The sequence below is a fragment of the Falco cherrug genome, chromosome 1, assembly GCF_023634085.1.
Source record: "Falco cherrug isolate bFalChe1 chromosome 1, bFalChe1.pri, whole genome shotgun sequence".
Taxonomy (NCBI): Eukaryota; Metazoa; Chordata; class Aves; order Falconiformes; family Falconidae; genus Falco; species Falco cherrug.
The window spans coordinates 51,425,377-51,440,450 of NC_073697.1; the positions used below are offsets into that span (position 1 = coordinate 51,425,377).

The 15,074-nt window shown below is 38.3% G+C and overlaps 1 protein-coding gene across 7 annotated transcripts in view; it reads left to right on the forward strand.

Moving 5' to 3' along the window:
* PPP2R2C (protein phosphatase 2 regulatory subunit Bgamma) overlaps positions 1-15,074 on the forward strand; it is a 207,549-nt gene that overhangs the window by 60,240 nt on the left and 132,235 nt on the right. For 2 of the 7 annotated variants that reach the window (XM_027814248.2, XM_005433136.3), the window contains exon 1: positions 295-875. The exons of 2 other annotated variants lie outside the window; for them this stretch is intronic. Coding sequence is in view for 1 of the 5 variants with exons in the window: in XM_005433136.3 (XP_005433193.1) it covers positions 806-875 (70 nt within the window). In the remaining 4 variants the exon portion in view is untranslated. Of the gene's footprint in view, positions 1-293; positions 876-15,074 lie in introns of those variants that run through there. 3 more of the 7 variants (XM_027814243.2, XM_027814232.2, XM_027814221.2) reach the window with 2 other exon arrangements.

Genomic DNA, 15,074 nt, shown 5'->3' on the forward strand with positions numbered 1-15,074 from the left:
TAATATTTATACAGGCTGACATTGAAAGACTGTTGCTTTTGCTGCATATGACAGAATCGACTAGCACAAAATTGTGGCTGCATGTTAGTGTGCAGTACGTGTCAATGCAAACCCATTTAAGCAGCTTGAAGTTTTCCTCCCTCATCCCCTCCCTTAATTTTTTCACTGTCCATCTTACCAGCGCAACAGCTAAAATAATTACCTGCAGTCTCATTTTTCACTTTACTACATGCAGATCTTGTGCGGTTGGGCAGCGAGCGGCTGACTGGGAGGGGCCTCTCTGGTGCAGCACAGGCATATGACAGCAGTAGCAGCAACAGCAATCAGAGCCCTTCTCCGGGCGGGTTTTGCTGCAGTACGCTGATTGCCACTTTACAGCATCCAGCAAGATCCCCAGCAGCAGGCACTTGGAGGAGACTCTGCGTGGGCACTTGTTTAAGGAGTACCTGACTAAACAATTGGGTTATTCTTTAACTGTGGGAGAAGTGCCTGTATTTCCTTCACGCAAGCTCCCTACTGGCTTTCTGCATCTATAATTTATTGGAGCCTTTTCTCCCTCCGTCTTTCTCCTGTTACTTCTTTTTCTTTCTTTTTTCTTTTTTCTTTCTTTTTTTTTTTCCGATCGTTATTTGCCCCCCTTCCCCAAATCTGTGCTGCATCACTAGCTCTCATTATGCTGTGCTCAGTAGCCCAGTGTGTTCTCCGCCTCTGCTAGGCAGTGGCAGCATGGATGGTGCTCTTGTGACGACCTCTGCTGATGCTATCAGTCCACTGCGGATAGGCATGCTGAGTAATCCTGCTGTAAATGGGCGAGGACACGGACACACGAAAAATTAACCACAGCTTTCTTCGAGACCACAACTATGTGACTGAAGGTAACATAAATACTGTCATTATTCTCTTCTTGCATTGCATATTCTATGCCAGGAATGCGCTGTCATGTTTGGAGATGTAGGCTGTTCCTTTTTTTTTTTTTTTTTTTAAACAGGGAGACTTGCAAGGCGTTTTTCTGTGTGATGTAGCAACAGAATCTGTTTGAATTTGCTAAATCCCAAAGGCATTTTGTCATGCTATGGCAGTATATGAAACTATATGGGCTGAAGAAGGTCTTGCATTGTGCTGAGTTTCTGCTAGTGAGGTGTGCAGCACCTGGCATTGAAAGCACAGTAGCTGCAATGTGGAAGATTGGAAGCAGTTGATTAATTAAAAAAAGATGAAAGATTTGAGAGCACTAAAGTAAGAGAAATAATCTGTAAAGTTAACTGTTTGCTGGGTAATAAAGGTTATGCATCTCATTTTGGTAATTATAGCCTGAGCGTCACAGACATCGCCGAGTTGATTGTTCCCTAGAGAACCATATACATTAAGAAGGGATATGTAAGCATCATCTTTTGAAATAGTGCTGCCTTTTTTCCATCCTCAGTGTATGTGCAAGGTACATGAGAAAAGAAAAGGTACCTTCATTTTGAATCATTCAGTGTCTAGTAGTTTTATTACATAAAAAGGATTTTTTCCTGCAGGTGACACACATTAAATGCTGAGAGAATTTACCTTGTGACCAGTGGAATGATTGGGTCTGATACTGATCCATATTTCCTTGCTAGAAAGTTGGTTTAAGAGCAGGCCATTTTAAGATTGATTGATTGATCAAACAGGAGAAATGTATTTGTAGGTGCTTGACTTTAAAATATATTGGTGTGTACAGAGTTTTAACAGCACTTCCAGCAGAAGAAACAGTTCTTCAGTGTAGGCTTATATAATACGAACATACTTAACATCAGGGTCAACCAATACTACTTGAGACTCAGTCTCCAGATTCTGTCGTCATTTGATCAGTGTTCAATCAGTTAATACTCCCATGCTGTATCTTTAAGTGTGATCAGCTGATGCTCTCGATTATTGATGATTTGCATTTTTTTAGCGTGTAGGAAAGAGCAGGATGATTTTACCATACTGAGAACACAAAACAGATTTTTCAGAAGAAAAGTAAAAAATGCTGTGTACTGTAACTGTTGCCACTGGCTGGTGTAATTGTTTGCTAATCTTGCCTCTAGGACATTCTTTGCATTCCGGTTCATGTTTCAATGCATTTTTAAATTTTTGGCTAGTGGTTTTTTTGTCTGAATGATGATCTATGTTTTGAGATGTCACTTGTATTAATATTTGAAGAAACTTTGTCTGAAATTTAGAAATGTATGCCTTAGATTCTGCAAAAGGCACAGTATAATTACTGTAGTGTACTTGCTACAAGTTGAAATGTAGATGTATATATAATGGCTATGTGCAGCTGTCTTAAATTTTGGACTTTCACATCTGTCAGTTTGGTAATCTGAGGAATATAACCCCTTGTGAATTTCGCAGATCAATATTCTCTTTTATGGGTGTTTTAAAAATTAGATGGAGATTTTTAGTATTTTGGGGGGCACTGCTGATGAAAGTGTTAGATTTTCTCACATTTTATCCTCACTTGATATTTGGATGAGGTCTTCTGTCATTGCACATGGAATGGCTTGTATGAAATGAATTAAAATATGCATTGAATATAAATGTCAGCCTGTATTATGTTTTCCCTGTGATCAGAAGTCATCATGAAATATGTTGGCATCTGATTTTGAGATAGATGAGGTATGGGAAACCTTCAGTAGCAAAGTGTTAGCCCTTCAGCTCCAGCTACTGTAGTATTTGTTGGGAATGCTCAGTTGGTCAGCTGTAATAAAATTCTTCATATCTGTTATATCTGACATAGCTAGAGCTTTTAAAAGATTGTGAAAATGGTAAGGGAATCGATTTATCTTTGAAATTTTTCCAGGGGCACCTTCAGCTCAAAGAGGACCGTCACAGATTTTAACTTCTCATTTATATACTTTTCTTAAAATGCGTAATGAGTAGTTAAGTTAAACTGGTGCTTAAAATGTGCTTTGTTCTGTTTTGTTGTTCTTTTTTTCTATTTTTTTATTTTTGTTTGAAGATTTGGCTCCATGAAACAACCTTTAGCATTTCTCATCCGTAAAGGCCTTAAATCCTTTGACAGTCCTTTCATTTGGTCCAATGATATATTAGTGCTGTGTGTATGATAGTAACATACATGTAGAAATGAAATTGTTGGTGGTAATGTGTTTGTTATGTTGGAAAATAAATGTATTGAGGCCAAACCCAGGTCTGTCTTTTGGGGTCTTTGGCTTTTGTAATCTACTATTTTAAGACAAAGTAATACTTGGTATTGTATCCAGTGTATTAGAGAAGTTACTGATTATTTGTAGTCTGTGATTAACTACAGTTTTATCTTTTGTTTTCAGAGTTTTAAAATCATGGTAAGGGGTGTCTTTTTCCTTGCTGCTGTATGCAGCAGGGTATTTCTGACATTTATATGCGCTCTATTCCTCTCTGTTCCCTGAGGAAAGTAAACCCAGCAATAAGATGATGTGGATTACCTGTAGTATTGCTTTAGTTCTCTTCCTTGTCTTCACTGATTTTACCAAAAAAAAAAAAAAAAAGGCAAACCTAACAGGTGGCATATGAATTCACAGGGTATAGGAAAACAGTGAGCCAAATGTGATTTGCTCTGCTCTTGCTAGTGGACTGAGTGTGTTCCCAACAAACTGCTTGCTTGAGAAAAGTAAAATTTTATCTCTTTGATAGGTCACTATTTTGTAACATTGGGGTTATCTGTATCAAACATGACTTTACCTTGACTATAGCAAATTGAATTGGTTTTTATCTCAATATATCAAAAAAAAATATCTCTATTTCCTTGATTTAATGGTTGATGTTTTGGTGTTGATGTTACACTTTCTGGTAATAGGTGTTATAGACACATATGAAAACAGTGAATACCTGGACATGTTTCTCCTGGTACATATGCATGTCTGCAGTAAAACCAATGGAATTGAAACAAGCAGGATTTGAATAATATTGACAGTGTAAGTCTTAAAAGTAAGTTACAGTTGCACAATGGTAAAAGGCAGTTTCATTTCAGCAGCAATGTACAGTAAGTTTTCCAATGATCACTTTCAAAACCAGTTTTTGAAGGAAACCACTTTAATTGGAGTTGTTTGTGTGGTGAAAACAGAAAAGACCTCATGAGACTTGTAACACAAGAGAGGAGAAAGACCTGAGGCCTAGAAAATATGACCTCTGAGAAGAGATTGAACTTTTTTATGATATATTGCCTAGGGAGCTTGTGTAGTTTCTACAACTGAAGTTTTTAGAAGAAAGTGACATAGATGTCTCTAAGAAATGACATGGGTATAGCTGAGCCTCCCATGGGGCAGAGAGACGGACTGGTTGACCTCTGACATCTGTTCAGGTTTCTGATTCATTGCCGAGCCATGTTTTATCTTTATTGCCTTTTGCACCCCAGCTATGGGAACCAGCTGCCCAGCAGGTGTTGGGTCAGGAAATAATAAAATGTATTATTTCCACAACACCTTTAGAAGAACTGAGAAGAGAGAGGCATGGCATAACACAGGAGAGAAGATGGAGTGGATAGGAGAAATATGAGCCTTTGTTACTTACAGGCAAAGTCTGTTAGGGGAGATGGCAAGAAATTTGTGGACAGTGAGTTGAGGGAAGGGATAAAGGAGGGAAAAAGCTTGTGTAAAAGCTTATGTGCTTTTGGAGACAGAGAACATCCTTCAGTCGGAGTGTTCCCTTGACGTTACCTGAGTTTGAGATTAATGGTAGAACTGACAGGACTGCTGATGTGCTTTGCTGTCTCAGGACCTTGGGATCAGCCGTGCAGGATCTGATTTGGAACAGTGAATTGCACGGTATGGTTGCTGTATTCCTGGCAGGGGCAAGAAGTTGTGGGAAGCAACAGTGCTGCTCCTTTGATCAACTGCACTGTTAATTCAATTACTCTGTATTGTACAGATTTAATGAATGATTGACAGAGAAATAATGAACAAAAGTCACTATTCTTAATAAACTCTGTTAAAGGATGTAATTCACCTGCATGATCCCAAATCTATCCAGATAAATGCTTCTCTGGTCGGGAAGGCATTCTGCAGATCCATATGCTGATGAGTCTAGCGTGTCTATTCATCCCTGACTTCTTATGGATTATCCATGTTTGGGTAATAAATAAAAAGTTGCTTATACTTTTCAGTTTCTGGGGAGAGACAGGTTCCTCCTTTGGTCTAGACCTGCAAATTCAAGTGAAGGCAGTGAAGTTGCACAGGTGCAGTGGGGCAGAAGCTGACCTTCACTATCTAGTCGTTTGTATGGCCAAATGGTACAGATTGGTTCCATATGGCTTAACTTCTATCAAAAAGTTAATCACGTTAATGGTGTATTAACCTCCTGAAATGTGATATTTGAAGAATAATGAGCATTACCAGTGTAGTGTAAAACATATTGAATCATAACCATGTGAAATATTTATTATGGAGGATGAAAAAAAAGACTTTTTTTTCCTAATGATTTTAAAGGAAAATCCTCTGCAGATAATGAAAGTAGATTCTGGGAGCTTTTTCACTCCCTTTTAACTAAAGAAATTAGTATCTCTGTTCTTCATTAATCAAATGTAAGAGAAATTATCCATTTTTATCAAACAAGAATAAGTTTATTTATGGACTTGTCTTTCCTAAACATCCTGAATATAATTTGAGTATGAGCCGACTACCTTAGAAAATGGATGAGTGTAGTGAACAGGTACTGCTCTACTGGCTCAGCCTCACTGTCAGTCTGTTCACTTATTTCTAAGAATGGCTGGTAACATGCCTAAGACAAGTGCAAGAGGTAACTCTTCTTCTCCAGCAATTCAGAATTTATGTTGGGAATATTGATGATTTTTAGCTTTTTACAAAACTTATTTAGAAACAGTTTTAGAATGACCCTAGAAATTATTTTTCGTTTTTATTCTTGTCACTTGTATTATTTTTTTCCTCTAGTTAAGTATGAACAAAGGCAAACCTTGTTAAAGCACAACTTTCCCCCTTGTTAAACAGGATATAGTGATGTCATTTTGTGCACAGTTTTGGTGGTTCTTTCATTCACAATACTATTCAGATGAATGTTGTGGGTAGCCTTAAAGATTTGGATTAATAAGCTTTATTACATCCAAGTGACGTTGCTGACTTTGTAATCTTTGTTCATGTAGTTTAGTTGGGAGAAGCCATGGAGGCAGGGCCTAGAGCATGGTGGTCACACTGGCTTTAACTGCAGATCAAACTGTTTGCTCACCCACTCAAACCTGCAGCTGGATGTGTGATTCAGCATGCAGGAAAATCAAATGTTGGTACCACTTGAAGCTTGGATCTGCATAGCACAGACATTTAAGGCAATGTCCAGTGTGGGCAACATGGGGCAGCAATTCCTTCAGGCAAGCTTGGAGGAAGCAATATAGATTTAGCCCAAGTGAATTACACTGTCAGCAGCACTTGTCGCTATACAGTGCCAGCTACACATTCAAAGTACTCCATAGGTATAATTTTCATACTATATCTGTTAGGCATTCATCATATCACCATCTGTATTTTCCCTGCTAAATCCGCTTTCTGAAGAAATCATAATCAGGAGTACGACTAGGACAGTTGACCCCAGTGGGACTTCGGAGTTTCTTAATTTGCTGTTTGCAGCATTCCCGGGGAGCAGGAACACATTAGTGTTAACTTGCTATTGCCTCCTCAAAAGACCTGCCTCTTCAAGGAAGGGGTTCCTTTAATGACTGGCTGTTAGATCCTCTGAAGAGAGCGCTTCAAGCCTTTCTGAGCTGCAGGACATGCTTAAAAGGCATGGAGTTAACTTGGTTTGGATCTCTGCCTAATGTCATACCTCCTCATGACAATTATTCACCAGTATCATGTACTAAACTGTGTGACTAAACTGGGTTGCAGTTTTCCCCGTTCGCAAAGGCCTAAATCTTTAATGCTGGAGAGTTGGTTTTGGTGGGTTGCCATTAGGGACTGACTGACCTTGGCTGTCTTTGCATGCACATGTAATCAACAGATGATCTCCCACGCAGTAACTAAATAATAACTATGTACGGTTGCTGTGTAGTGTTGGAGTTCCTGGAGAAGTGAATAAGATTTATTAATAAAAGAAAAAAAAAAATCTAGATTATTAGCTACATGGTAAAAAAGGCAAGCTGCTTTCATGACAGTGAGTACCCAGAGCTGCAAAAGAAGTGGTTATATCAGTGTGGGGCTTTTCTCAGGTGCCAACAGTGTGTGAGTCGCACAAAAAGACCAGTTAGAGCAATTTAGCCTATATACAGTTTATTCATATGTATACTATGATATATAGACAAATATGGACTAGAAACATTACAAATACAAAAGTTTATGGTATATTTAAGTATATAATTACTATATGCAATAGGTTTAGCTATATATGAACCTTAAAAATGCAAGTTCAGGATGTCAACAGTACAGTATGTGTAAGATAAAATGCAAGCATAAAATGTGGTCTAAGCAAGCTTGCTTTCTGTACCAGATTTCTTTCTAATTGAAACTGACAATTAAAAAGCATTGAATAATGTAAAACTAAACACTATGCAGGTAGAGTCAGTGTCATTGTTCACCACAGGAGCAGTTTGTTTAGCATATGTGTCATTATGGAAAGAAAACTGTACTTAGCAATATATTTTGTTTCCTACGTAGACCTCAGACATTTCAGCAGTGTATCATATATTTAAATGTTGAGTTTGGAGAACAGTAGATGAATTTCTTACGTCAGTTTAAAATGTGAAACAATACAATAACACTGAATATTTTATAATAGAAAAAGAACTGACTATCTTTTATTACAGCTATAAAAAAGTAATAAATCATTACTGCTTAGGTGTTGTTACTACATCACTACCAGTTTCTGGATCTTTGAGACTTTATGTCCGCAGTTTATTTCACCCACTCTAGTAAGGCTTTGTACAGAGAAGTGTATTCTAAGAGAAAGCAAGGTATTTGGTGACTAATGTCAGCTGTTTTGGCCAGGAGAAGGATGGTAGAGCAGGTAATAATTTCAGAAAATTAGAGGAAGTTATTATGGGGTTTTGTGTTGTTTTTTTTTTTTTTTTTTTTAAACAAGAAAGGGTTTTAAATGCACTTCTGGCCATGTTGAGGCACTTTCTTGATCAACTGTTTCTGTAGTTCTTAGGTTAACGCTAAACTTGCCTTTATTCATGAATGTGGTTTACATTACTGGTTCCTGGTGAAAGTTCCCCGATTCTTTACCAAGAACAAAAAACCCCACCTAGCAAAGCACTCATATATGGTAAGAGAGTTCCTTTTGTCAGGAATGTTTCCTTGCCGGAAAAGTATTGTACCTGTTGTTTTTATTGCTTAAATGCAAATGAGAGCAGACTATTTTGCCACTGCAAACATAAGTAAAAAAACCATACATTAAGAGACTCAATTCCTAATAAATTTTTTCAGCACAACACGTCATGCAGTTCAGTGACTTCTGTGAATTATTAATGTGACAGGGGTTTGGGATCTCTGTTGCTAACTATAGGAGTGCTTTTTCTTTCATATTTACAGATTCATTTGTATAAAAAAGAGAAGAACAAGACGGAAACATCTGTGCGTAATATAGTGACATTTGTGTGTGTTTCACTTAGCAACAGAGTACAGAAGAAGGTAAAGGAATGAGAGCTGGTTTATTCTCCACTAATTCCAGTTCAACTCATTTGAATAGAACTTAATTGTAACCTTAATTCTTCCTATTTGTAGTGCTTTTGTTTTTCATGTTACCCAGTTGTTGCAAGTAGTCGATGACTATGCAAAATAACAGCATTTGTATAAATTGAGGTGAATGCAGCCCTGTGATAGTACTGATTGCATTAAAGATAGCCATAGCATGCTTTGCTTAAGCCAGTTTCTAGTAAAAGATCATCAGAGTTCAATTAAAAATAAATTATTGCTTATTTCCTTCTCTCTGTTTCTAATGGATCCATATTCTTTCTCCTTAATCTAAGATATCAAATTAGTATTTCACATGGAATAAAAATAGATTTCAGTGAGCTGGTCACAAATTTTCAACAATTTATTTCTTAACTTGTATTCAGTCAATGCAACCTCATGTTCTATTTACTTTGAGAGGTTTTAATTTATGATAGGACTTCACACAAGGTCTTTAATAAATCTTTCCAGGGTTTTCAGCTATAAATCAGGCTTTTTCTGTCTCTATTTCATAAATAATTTCTGATAGAATGTCTTTATTTCTACATTGTAATATGATAAACATAAAAATTCAACTAATAAATTCAGTAATAATTAATTAATTAACATTCAACAAATAAGTACAGTGGACTGATAAATGCAGGGCAAAATTGGCTGCCAGGGTAGTCCACAATACTCTTGTCATGCTGCATGTTAATTCTGACACCCTGCTTGATTTGGTATCTTTTATTTCTGCATGCAGATCTTTGATATGCGAATAACCAGTACAGGATGAAGTCAGGTGTGTATTCTGTAGTGTTCTTTTGTACAGAAGATTTAAATATATTTTCTTTACTTGGCGCAGAATTCACATATGCAATCTCTTTGTAATAGGTAGCTGTGAATTATTACATGTTTTACAGAAATTCTGGGAACACCTGATGCTAAGAGTCATATGGATGGTGGCGCTTCTCACTGCTTGGGTGCAATGTGGATATGATTTTGTGCATGTTGTGTGCACTCGTGCTTTTGTACATGTTACAGGAGTCTTGTGGATGAGTATTAGTACGTGTTTACTGGTGTGTCTGTATTCCTTTTAGTTGCTGTGCTTGCAATGTGAATCTAGAAGTATTAGAATAGCAATGTAGAAGTTTCAGCACTGGGAGATGGGACAGTAAGAGCTTGTATGTAGGGCACTGTATGTCTCTCGAGTCTAATATGATCCACAGATTCTTTTGGCCTCTATGTCAGTATTTGCTGATCAGGGAAGTGAGACTTGGTCTGTGACTGGAGTGAAACTTTCCTTACACCATGGTATGAGAAGCAGCATCCTTGAATTTCTGATTTGCCCCTGTGGTGGTGATGAGCTGCATTTTTCTGAGAAAAGGACCACATGGAAATGGGTTTTATTTCTAGGGTTAGGTACATACTTAATTGCTAGATTCAACGTGTGTTTGCCCTTGTATTTCAGGAAAACGGGTCAGTTGTATAGATTAGAGGCCTTTTGTGACCCTATGTTAAGTGTTACAAATGTGCTAGATTAAAAACAAGTAAGTTGCGTCTGTTAGCAGTAATGATACTGCAAATAAAACAATTATTATTAGCTGCATGAATTAACACTATATCCAAATGCAAGTTTTTATTTGCTTAAACTTTGAAGTGTCCTGCTGAAATTACTGCAGAATGTGATTTGTACAGAGCAACAAACAGGTGTTTGCTGCATTGACCTTTCCCATTTTTTTGGTTAGATTGAAATACTGAGAATGTTTCTTCTATTTTTTCATACCTTCAAATTAATTTCAAGGTATTTTAAATTTGGAGTTTGGTTTGAAACTGCTTGTGGATGCAATTATTGGCAGCAAATAGTCCATTCTCCAAAAGAAGCTGTAGCCTGGGCTGCCCACACTTCCTTCTTTGTTGCTGTTGGAGCCTGTCCCATTGCAGGGGCAGTATCAGCAAAGAGGAGACCAGTAGGAAAGAAACACTGGTTAGCCCACTAGCCCGAGAGTCCAGCTTCTTCAGAAAATGTCAGCAAACTTAGCCTGTTTTTAAATTTGTAATTTGTACCTTGCTAGCCGCCGATGGCACCACACCTGCCTGCTTCTGAGAGCACAGGTTGCTGTGAGCAGGGCCAACTTCCACAGCTGCAAAGTGGCCATCTGTGATCAGGGTCCCATTGCAACTCCGTGCAAATGGCTAAATGTGCACCAGTTTGGTCAGTATTACAAAGACTTACAAAGTAATGATGCTTGCTATAATGCTTCTTCAATACCACTTTGTTGTAAGGGTTTTGTAGTATTTATGCACAGTAGAAGGAAAGGAGGAAATACAAGCTATAGGTATATTGGAAAAATGTTTGATGATTATCCTGGATGTACCTGGGAAATTACAGTAATAGCGGTCATGTTAAATCTGAAAGCAGAAAGCTTTGTTTCTGTACTATAAATAATTACTAACAAAGATGATTGCCAGTGTGGAGAATTGTTTGTAGAGGGATTCATTTCTGATTGTTGAGTGTAAGTATATTTAGACAGAAAACTATTTTTCTTCCTGAAAGCCAAGAAGTTGGTGTAAATCAGAGGAATTAGTGATTTGGACTCCACAGAGCAAACATCAGCCTGGTTATTACAGATCAGATGATAGATGTAGTTACGTTGAGGTTAGCATAGTAAGCTATTCTTTTGTTGTACATTTTAATGACTGAATTCAGTCATTATGGCTGGTATATTATTGTTAGCAATTGAATTTACACAGTTTTCTTTAAAAAAACATCCAGTCTGGCAGGGTTTCCTTTCCCAAAATGCTGCAAATATTTCAAAGCTATTTATGTCCTTCTTGCTAAGTCCCCTCTGATCCAGAAATCTCTATTCATAAATTTGTTTGTGCATATGAGCATATACATTCATGGATCTTCATTGTCTAAGGCAGTAATACATCCAATAACTCCAAACACCTAAAATTTTAAAACTAAATAGAAAACCTTATCTGAATTTTGCCAATATTTAAAATGTAAGTTTCTATGTTGAAAATGCTTTCAACTTCAGAGCTACCATTAACCATTTTGACTGGCTTTAAATCTGATTTCTCTAACGCATTCATCTGTCAGCTAGCCTTTCTAAAATGTTACTTCATTCTGCAGCTTGACAGATTTAGAGTAACTTAAAGAGCGCGTACTAGTTCTGTAGTTTTACATGCTTTAGAAAGATCTGTATCATAGGTTAATGGGGTCAGTATTTGAATTAACAAGTTTTTAACTGAGGATGCCTAGATTATATAGACTCATAGAACTGTTTGGGGTTGGAAGGGACTTTTAAAGGTCGTCTAGTCCAACCCACCCTACAATGAGCAGGGATACCTTCAATTAGATCAGGTTGCTCAGAGCCCCATCCAACCAGACCTTGAATATTTCTAGGAATGGGGCGTCTACTACCTCTCTGGGCAACCTGTTGCAGTGTTTCACCATCCTCATCGTAAAAAATTCCTTATATCTCATCTAAATCTACCCTCTTTGAGTTTAAAACCATTACCCCTTGTCCTGTTGCAACAGGCTGTGCTGAAATGTTTGTCCCCATCTTTCTTGTAAGCCCCCTTGAAGTACTGAAAACCTGCTATAAGGTCTCCCTCCCTGGATCCTTCTCCAGGCTGAACAACCCCAACTCTCTCAGCCTGTCTTCACAGGAGAGGTGCTCCAGCCCTCTGATCATCTGCTCCAACAGGTCCAGGTCTTTCCTGAACTGAGGACTCCAGAGCTGAACACAGCACTCCAGGTAGGGTCTCAGCAGAGTGTAGTAGAGGGGGAGAATCACCTCCCTCGACCTGCTGGCCATGCTTCTTTTGAGCCTGCGATGTGGTTGGCTTTCTGGCTGCAAGCGCGCATTGCTGGCTTATGTCCAGCTTGTCATCCACCAGCACCCCAAAGTCCTCCTCCACAGGGCTGCTTGCAATCCCTTCATCCTCCAGCTGGTATTGATACTGGGGGTTGCCTGGACACAGGTGCAGGACCTTGCACTTGGCCTTGTTGAACCTTATGAGGTTCACATGAGTCCATTTCTCAAGCTTGTCCCTCTGGGTGGCATCCTGTCCCTCAGGCATGTCAGCTGTACTGCTCAGCTTGGTGGTATTATTGTGACAGGTATGCTCTCTGACAATTAGAATCCAAATAACTGAGCTTAAGGAGAGGAATAAGGGAACGTATTGGAATCTGCTTTCAAAACTGAACAATGGAAGTGCTCCTGTTCTTCGCCTTTTGCAGTTCTGCAATGCAGTCCAGAAATTGTTCCTCAAAAATCTGGGCTGTTACTGTGTAAGTGAAATGCCATAGGAATTTGCAGGGCAAGCTATAGTAGTCAAACTGTGCTAGTACCTGCATCCAAAATATTAAAAGGTAGCTAGATGAGATTTGACTACATATGAGAACAAAAGATACCTAAACATTTTTAATTAGGCTAGGACCTGCCATTGTGGGTTGAACCTGCTGCTAGAACACTGTTCTAGCAAACTTAAGCATAGTTGTTTCACCTAAAAATAGTGAATTCACCAGTTTGCTCATTCTGGACAAGGAATTTAGAGAAATCTTGGGCTTCAGCTTGTAAGTGATAGTTCTCATGAGTTTATGTACAGTCATTGTTTTTTATGTGGCCCACTAAGAAACCTTCTCCTGGAGCACAGGAGGATTGTCCTGTTAGCGTGTTCATTTTATTTTTCAAGAACTTCTTTTACTGATGGAAATACGAACAGTTTATTGACAGTGCAATGGTAGCATGTAGGGCAGAAACAGTGAGGCAAAGCACCTGAGCACCTGTTCATTCTAATAGCTCCTAAATAGCTCTTAAAAGCAATAACCCTACAGTTGCTTGAAGCTTTTATCTGAATGAGAATCCTCAGAGTTCCTCTTTTCAGCTGTGAGGCTACCCAGATTTTATCCATGGGTGGTCCATTTCTGTCCCCTTCTGATTCTATGTTTCTGTAAAATAACTGATTGTTCTGGGGCCAGTTTGTTCCTGCAGTTCTGTGGGTGAGTCTTGGTGAAGACATGCTCTGGCCTCCTCCTCTGTATGCTCTTCTTTCTCTGTGTAAAAAGAGAGGAGAAGAAAATTATTTTGAAAGTTTTATTAGCTTATGTTTCAGAGAGGAGATACTTTCTGCATTGCAGACAAACTAAATGCAGAAGTTAATATTAAACCAGAAATTATTTGGAAGTCCAGGAAATATGTGGATAAGCATGCGGATTCTGTTTGTGCTCCATTTGCTGCTCCTTTTCCTGCTTGCAGTGTGTCACAGTGGTGTGCCTGCCTCTCAATCCGCCCCTGAATTGCTGCTGCTACCAGTCCTTTGTGTGACAACATCAGAAACACAAGAATCACACTGGAAACAACAATCACTACTTATAAAGATTAACTCTTTCATGAAATTACAGAAAAGCAGGGTGAATAATGAGCTCTGTGCTACTATGATTGATCTATTAGCAGCAGCCAAACCTACTAGTGTCTTCAGCCAATTTAAAGCTATCTAGGTGCACCTGTACCCTATATAATCTTCCCAAATTTATTTCTTCTGTCACTGTTTCTGGTTGAGTTGAGTTTTATCATACCACTGTTTTTGGAAAGTCTCAGTTTACCATCATAAATACTCATGCCTATATCATATATTTACCACAATGAATGTGATAAGACATGAGCTATAGTTTCTTTGTGTTTAATATGTTTTAACTCACAGATACCTGGTGTTTTCTGAAATCTGAATTTCAGATCCAGTAACACACCACGCTTGAAGAAGACGAAGAAGGATACGCTGATCAGTTCTTATAGCTCAAAATTTGGGCTGAATCTAAAGCACATCTCTTCTTCTAGATGTCTGACATGGTCAAGACAGAAAATTATACAAGAGAGTATGGATATTTTGGGACTAGATATTTCACAAGAAAAATTTACATTTTCCCCTGGTTCACGCAACCTTTTACCCAGGCAACATATACTTTCTAAAACCTAATGGTCTGCCTGGAAGCCCCCTTTTCATGTGCTTCTGGTATGTGTCTTCAAGCTGCTAAAGTTCCTTTGATCTCATTTTGGCCACTTTCCAGACCATCTTTTAATTCCTTTTGTGAAATTTCCATACCAGCTTTAATTCCTGCCAGAAGGCAACTGTTCCATCTTTTTTCAAGCAGGGCCCCAAAGCTTTAAATTCTCAAGATGTCTCTCTCTGGAATTAATACTCCTGGCTCAGACTATGGAGGAGTCAGGAATATGTAGATCCAAGCAGTGCTGGGGAGAGAAATAAGGAGATGGAAATACAGTCATTCCTTCCTTGACTACAGTTATTTTCTTTCCATTTGTGGATTGACTTGATTGTAGTGGTACTTGGTTTTTTTTATCTGCGGTACTTGCTCCTCTTCAAGTTCCAGAAATCTTTATTAAAAAAACAAAAACAAACAAAAAGTAACAAAACACAAAAGGAAATGCAGCCAAACCCATAACTCAT